Below are 7,183 nucleotides of genomic sequence, written 5' to 3' on the forward strand. Positions count from 1 at the left end.
CCTCCCACTTCTTCCCCCCTCCTGCAGGCCCCTCCCACCTCCTCCCCCACCCTGCACCCCTCCTCTCTCTCCTTCCCCTCCTGCAGCCCCCTCCTACCTCATCCCCTTCCTGCAGGCTCCCAGCTCCATGGAAAGGGGCAGCAAGGCTCCTGGGAGGGGTGAGTCACTTAGGGATGCCCGCGACAGCTCGTGAGGGAAGAGGTGGGTTGCAGTTCATATTTATAGTTACTAAAGAGAGTTTTCCTAAAGTACCCACAAATAGAAGTATATATATATTTATATTTATATTTATATATATTTATAGTACTTAATTAGATGCTCTATCAAGGAAAAGCACAAATCTACAGTTTCCTCCGCTAGCAGCTCTTTTCTGTCCCATCACAGAATCCTTAGAGCCCTGCCACATGGTGCCTACGTCCTGACCCCGAGGCCGGAGGAGTCGGGTGCGGATTGGATGGATGCCTTGCAGGTGTGGACACGGGCTTATCAGGGCCTCCAGGCACCTTCCCACACCCCTCCTTCCACAGCTTGGCTTCCTGCCTCAGATTAGGCCTCCCAGAGCCTGCCTGGAGGGAGGGGCAGCCACGGTCCCCTCTTGCCTCCGGTGTCCGGGGAGGCCACCTGCGACCCCCAAACGCGCACTCTGCCCAGGACCCGGCCGCGCGCCGGCACAGAGCGTCCAGAGCGTCCCGGTCACCCAGGAGAGGGCGCCGTCCTGGAATCGAACCGGCGGAAGGAGGGGGGGGGAGGAAGAAAGGCTGCCTCGAGCAGAGTTTTCCCAATGGGACGATCCGAGGGGTGCGGGGGTCTGGGGGCTCTGCTTGGACGTGGTCTCACCCCCTCTGGCTCGTCAGTGTTTCCAAAGGGCAGGTGCCGCGGTGACTTCCAGAGGCAGCATGGAGGCCTGTGGAGCCTTTTGGCTTCTGCCGCGGAGGAAAGGCACGCGGCGGTCCCCAAGCTGGGCAGCTCCCGGCATTATTTGTAGGGCCGCAGGAATCGGGACACTTTGGAGCGCAGCAGCTTGATGAAGGACCGCGGGAACATCTCCTTGGACTCCTGGGCTGTGTACTTGAAGTAGTTCTGGGGGTGCGCCAGCACGTCGAAGAGGGCCTTGATGAGCTTCTTGTCCTGCAAGACACGGGGACGCAGGTGGTGAGGCCGAGTCGGGGGCCTGGGGTGCGGGGCCCCTGAGCCTGGCCACTCGCCTCTCCGATGTCAGTGTGGGGCGACTGTAAGGATGGGGAAGGAGAAAGAGTCTACACTGCTCGGTGGGTTTCAGGATCCCACAGATTCTCTTTGCCGTACGTTCCTTTTTGATTTCTTAGTAGTTTATTGGTTTGAACTTGATGGTCCAATATATTTTATTTTAAAAGAGTTTTGCAAAACCATACCCAAATAGGGGATCCTGGGTGGCTCAGTCAGTTGAGCATCCAATTTCAGCTCAGGTCATGATCTCGTGGTTGTGGGTTTGAGCCCTGCATCGGGCTCTGTGCTGACAGCTCAGAGCCTGGAGCCTGCTTCGGATTCTGTGTCTCCCTCTCTCTCTCTGCCCCCCGCCCCCGGCTCATGCTGTCTCTCTCTCTTAAAAAAAAATAAATAAACATCGAAAAAAAACCCAAACCAAAATAAACCTTCAAGTTGAAGCCAGAAAATGTGGAGCCGAGGCCCGGGCTTTTGAGGCCCATGGCCCGGGGTNCTCCTGGGTGGCTCAGTCAGTTGAGCATCCAATTTCGGCTCAGGTCATGATCTCGTGGTTGTGGGTTTGAGCCCTGCATCGGGCTCTGTGCTGACAGCTCAGAGCCTGGAGCCTGCTTCGGATTCTGTGTCTCCCTCTCTCTCTCTGCCCCCCGCCCCTGGCTCATGCTGTCTCTCTCTCTTAAAAAAAAATAAATAAACATCGAAAAAAAACCCAAACCAAAATAAACCTTCAAGTTGAAGCCAGAAAATGTGGAGCCGAGGCCCGGGCTTTTGAGGCCCATGGCCCGGGGTCTGAAATCTCAGCCCCGTGTACACGCCAGCTCCTTCGCTGGAGGAGGGTGAGCCTCGGTGCTCAGGGCAGGGTGCCGTGCGGGTGGGAGCAGCCAGCACCGGCCAGAGGCTGTGCACCAGGACTCGGTGTCGCACTGAGACGTGGGCCGCGCGTGCTGTCCAGGGCTGCTGTGTCCCGGTGCATGCTGTCTCCCTCCCCCTCCCTCTCACACACGCGCTCACACGCCCGTGCCCTTGGAATACAGAGCTCTTCCTATCTGCCAGGAGCAGCGCCAGGCGCGGGGAGGGAATGTCGAGTGGGACCCCCAGTGGAGGGAGGGCTGTGTGGGACTCCAGGAGCCGGTGGCCTGCCCAGAGCGGGGACGCCTAAGCTGAGGGTGGCAGGACAGGTGGACGCTCACGGAGGAGAGCGGCAGGGCAAGAACGTTCCTGACAGGCCGTGGCGAGGGAGCCAAGGGAGCGTGGAGGCCTGAGAGCCGCCTCAGAGGGATGCGGTGGCCGCACCGGCCCGGGCCCAGGTTTTGTCGTAAGCGATGGAAACGCTTCTAGCTCTGGAGAGATGCTCCCAGCTGCAGGGGTGGAGCTGAGGGCAGAGGGCCCAGGGCGGCAGGGGAGGGGTGAGGAGGAGAGTCGGATGGACTGGTGGAGAGGCCAGCACGACCCTCTGGTTCCTACCAAACAGAGGGAACTATACAGGCTCCAAAACATCCAGACCTCATCCGGGCGCGGCAGCAGCAGGGGCAAAGCCCTCAGTCTGCAAGCCGCCTGCTACGTGCAGGGGTGCGCCAGGCCCGGGGCTCAGAGGGCTTGCCTGGGGCCACCCAGCGGCTAAGTGACAGCTAGAACAGGGGGACTGGCCTGGCCCTGCTCTTGTCCCGTCCTCCTCAGCTCCCGGGCTGAGCTGGGGCCAGCCCCCCGGAGCCCGAGCGGATCCCTGGGTCCCGCCTCTCGTCGTGAGAACCGGGGGCCCCGACCTGGCCAGGGCCCGCTTTGCAACGGCCATGGGCCCCCTCGACGACCTCTGCTTCCCAAGCCCTGAGCAAGATGAGGAGGCAGGCTGTCCCCAGGGCGGGGGCGGAGTCTACCTGCTTTCAGATCCCGCCACACTTCAAGGAGGCTGGTGGCGGGTAAGGAAGCCCAAAGACCAGTCACCAGGTCCTGGGCCAGACACCACCGGGGAGCTGGCCTCGGACCTCCTGTCTACAGGGACAGATGTACTGGGGCCCCCCTGACTCCCTTCTCCTCTCCTTTCACCCCCTCCCTCACGTCTCTGAGGGGCTGGGGGGGCGGCGCAGAGGTGGCCCTGGGCATCACAGGCCACCATTCTGGGACCACAGGATCCTTTCCCTTAAAGAAGCACACTTACCTTTAAAATTTCCTGGTGATTCTCCGAGGCATAGAGCCGTCCGTCGCGAACGATATCTTCTATTAATTGCTGGTAGTCCTCTGCGAAACCCGCCAGCGGGGAAGGAAGGGAGGTGAAGGCTCCAGGCTCCGCTCCCCTTCCCCCCCTTCCCTCCTCACCCCTCCTCAGCCTCCGCCCTCCCCTGCCCACTTTCAGGCTTCCGGCCCTGGCCAGAGGCAGTCCTCCCTCCGAGCCTCTGTGGCCTCCACCCAAACGGGTTTTCTTGAGTTCTGGCCAGCTAGAAACCCCTACTCGACCCTCAGAACCCTGCCTGGGTGGTGCTTCACGCTGAAGCCCACAGACACCACCAAGGGCTCCCCAATCCGCACCACCCCTCCCCCTGCGTCTGTGGTCTCTGTGTCTGCAGGGCTGGCCCAGGCTGGGCACACCGCATGGCCACACGCACCGTCGTAGGTGACATAGGGCACTTGGAACCCTTTGCCGCTGTTGCCGTCATTGGACTTGAACTGGATCCAGAGCTTCCGGGAGCGGGAGGTGAAGGCGATGGGCCTCTCGTAGGTCTGGCAGGTCTCGTAGGTGGTGATAGACGTGGGTGAGGCTGGGGGCAGAGCCGAGGACCCAAGTGGCTCGCAGATCCACAGCCCTGCACTCGGCCCCTGTTCTCCTGCTTCGGGCCGAGCACCTCCCCACCACTCAGCCACCCAGCTCCCACATCCAGTCCCCCACACAGGCCAGCCCTGATCACCACCCTGTTCCCTCTGCCTCCAGTGCCTGTCCTCGCCCTCAACCCCAGTTCCTGTCTCCGAAGGAGACAGGTTTGTGGCTCCCCCTCCAGGAAGCCTCCCTGACTGCTCCATCCTCACACTGCCATGCTCCTGCTCTGGTCTGGTGAACCCTTTGTTATGACCCCTCCCTGTTGGGTTGTCACAGCTCCCCAGACAGGGCTCATGCCCGCACCCAGCGTGAACCAGGGCCAGGGCGGAGGGTCACATTTGGAAAGTCCCTTCTCCCTGTGGACAGATGAAGAGGGGTGAGCCTGCTGACCCTGGGGTGTGTGGGGACGGCCAAAGGGTCCCTCGTCTCCTCACTGCTCCCTGGGGAGCCTCCCTGAGGTGCCCTGCGGGCGGGAGAGGCTGACCCTCTAGAGTCCAAGCCTGCGGGCAGGATGCTGGGGGCCAGGGACACTGGTGACAGAGCAGGTGGGGGGGGCGGGGGGAGTGGTCCCGGGCTGGGCTCTGACCTGCCGTGCGACCCTGGGCAGGTGCCTTGGCCATGCTGGCCTCTCAGCTGCACGGAGTGGGTGATGCAGGCACATGGTAGCAAAGATCATGCAGAACACGGGAGCAGAGTGGACGGAAGCCCCTTGATCTCTGTGTGCTCTGGTCTCTGTGCCTCAGAGACATTCCAGAGCCCAGAGGGCAGGTGTGGTTCGTGCCTGCCCGGGTCCACCTCCTTCTTCCCTAACGTTCTGATGGGGCTTGTTCCGCATGGGCCGCATGGCCCTATGGCAGCAGTGGGGGGCTGCGGCCCAGGCACGTGCTATAAAGGACGTCACCTGGTTCCTGGGGGGACACAGGCACTTTCCCACCTTTCACGTCCCCGCCTGCTGCACCCACTGCCAGGGCCAGCCTGCTGCTCATGGCCGGAGGTCCCTCTGCCAGCCTCTGCCGGGGCTGATGGGCCGAGACGCCGGCTCACGGAGGGGAAGGCTCAGGCTGCCTGACCCTGGGGTGTCCCGTGTGCGCACAGGCCGTGGGAGGCGGATGGAGCAGGGTCGCTCCCGGAGCCTCACCCTGGCTGGCGTGGAGGGACGGGGGGCCACCTGCGAGGAGACTGGCTCGTGGTCAGCATGGGGCCCGGACCCGGTCAGGTCCTGGCTTCTGCACTCAGGGCGTGGCCCCCGCTCGCCATAGGACTCTTGAGTCAGACAGACGTTTGCCGAAAGCCCGGCCCACGGGTGCCCCTGGGCGGCCTGCCACCACCTGCACGTACCGCTCTTCCTCATGACCAGGACATCCCCGCACTCATCCTCAACGGGCAGGAAGATCTCGGGGACCACGATCAGGATCCGGCGCTTGGGGGGCGGCGAGATGTGCCAGACGCACTCCGCGTTGGCCGGGTAGTCGCCGGGGTAGTTGGGGGACTCGATGTAGCCTGTGTAGTCGCCGAGCTCGCCGCCGCAGTGCTGGTCTGTGGGCACCGGGGCCCGCGGGCCTGCTCAGGCTGGGTGGGCCCTGAACGGCCTCAGAGGCCCGGCCTCCCCGGCCTCCCCCCAGCCAGCCCAGCCTCCAGCTGCTCTTCTCACGGGGTCTCTTCCCGCAGGGGCCCTGTGGCCGCGTGAAAGCCCTAGCGAGCCCCACTTCCCCCACTCACTGCACACCCCGCGTGCTGCAGGTGCCAAGTGTGGTCGCCCTCCCCGCCGCGCAGGACGGCTCAGGGTTAAGCGGGCAGCACAGTGAGCAGAGACAAGCGTCCCCCTCTTTTCTTTTTTAGCCAAGCTTCGGAAGCCCGACGAGGCCAAACGTGACAGCTTTGTGGGCTAACCAGTTCCTAGCCCCATCCCGACAAAAGAAGTCACCTTAGTTCTGCAGAGAGAACTGAGTGGGAATATTAAATATACATCATTTTCTTACACGTGTTTATTTGTAAAACTCAACATTTCTGGAAAACTTTTCATTTTTACACTTATCTTCCAGAAGCTTCTCCTCCTATTGGGTTTCTCCACTTTCACTCATTAGGACATTTGAAACCCTGTCTCGGGGCGCCTGGGTGGCTCAGTTGACTGAGCATCTGACTCTTGACTTCAGCTTAGGTCGTGATCTCACTGTTCGTGGGTTCGAGCCCACAGTGGGCTCTGTGCTGACAGTGCGGAGTCTCTTTCTGCTCCTCCTCCCCTGGCTCTCGCTCTCTCCCTCCCTCTCTCTCTCTCAAAATAAATAAACTTAAAAAAAGAAAAAATAAAACCCTGTTTCCGGGGAGCTCGGCCCCTGGAGGCCACGAGCCGCGGGGATGCCCCGGGGAACAGAGGCACCTTCCTCCTCTAGGATTAAGTCTCCTTCATGGCCCTCAGGCTGCTCCAACTCCCCCCCCCGCCCTGCAGCCCCCTTTCAAAGGGCTAAGTGGCTGGAAGTCGGTTGGGGAAGGGGACGATAGTGGAAAATCTGTCCCCAAGGACTCTGAAAAATGAATTTCTAAAAGAATATCTAAAATAAAGTTCGCATCCAAATGACTTGCTAAGTGAGGGAGCAGGGTGTCTGCTTCCCAAACTGTCTCTCGCTGCCCCGATTCCTTTGGCTACAATGAGCTCCTCTGAGACGCAAGAAGGCTGTGTGCTCGTTGCCTCGCTGATATGCCCCGAGCATCGCCTTCCTGTGCCCTAGGTCGTGTGGGCTGTGTCCACTTGGCGGTCGGGCCATGCATGGCCTTCAGAGTGGCACAGCCTGGGCCTCGGCAGCTGCCCCGCAAGCCCCCCTGGGCACGGGGCCTGGCTTTTCCCTCCACAGACCCGGAGCCCAAGGCAGGGCCTGGCCGGGCACAGGGGACCAGGCTGCCCTGGTGGGTGGGTGCCACGTGGAGTGGATCTGCACCAGAGCAGGGATGAGTCCCCGTGTCCCGCAGACACCACGTGAGGGGAGGGCCCCCCTGCCCCCAGCAACCGCCCCCCACCCCAGCGCCCTGGCCGTGGGAAGAGCTGCACCTACTTTTGCAGTGCGTGACATTGGTGGAGCCGTCCGAGTCGGTGCTGGTGTCGCCCGGGCAGGCGACGCAGTGGTTCTGGCCGAACTCAGGCTGGTAGGTGCCCACGGGGCAGCGGATGCAGCGGGGGGG

General features: G+C 61.9%; 1 protein-coding gene across 1 annotated transcript in view; it reads right to left on the minus strand.

Annotated features, from left to right (window-relative positions):
• Positions 1-316: 316 nt before the first annotated feature.
• The window catches only part of SCUBE1 (signal peptide, CUB domain and EGF like domain containing 1), a 140,939-nt gene continuing 134,072 nt past the window's right edge, over positions 317-7,183 (minus strand). Inside the window, exons 19-23 of the mRNA XM_077757892.1 lie at positions 7,057-7,179; positions 5,348-5,545; positions 3,801-3,953; positions 3,356-3,435; positions 317-1,128 (exon numbers count right to left, since the gene is read on the minus strand). Of these exons, the coding sequence (XP_077614018.1) occupies positions 976-1,128; positions 3,356-3,435; positions 3,801-3,953; positions 5,348-5,545; positions 7,057-7,179 (707 nt within the window). The 3' untranslated portion in view covers positions 317-975. The remainder of the gene's footprint in view (positions 1,129-3,355; positions 3,436-3,800; positions 3,954-5,347; positions 5,546-7,056; positions 7,180-7,183) is intronic.

The sequence above is a fragment of the Crocuta crocuta genome, unplaced genomic scaffold, assembly GCF_008692635.1.
Source record: "Crocuta crocuta isolate KB4526 unplaced genomic scaffold, BGI_CrCroc_1.0 scaffold143, whole genome shotgun sequence".
In the NCBI taxonomy this organism is placed as follows: Eukaryota; Metazoa; Chordata; class Mammalia; order Carnivora; family Hyaenidae; genus Crocuta; species Crocuta crocuta.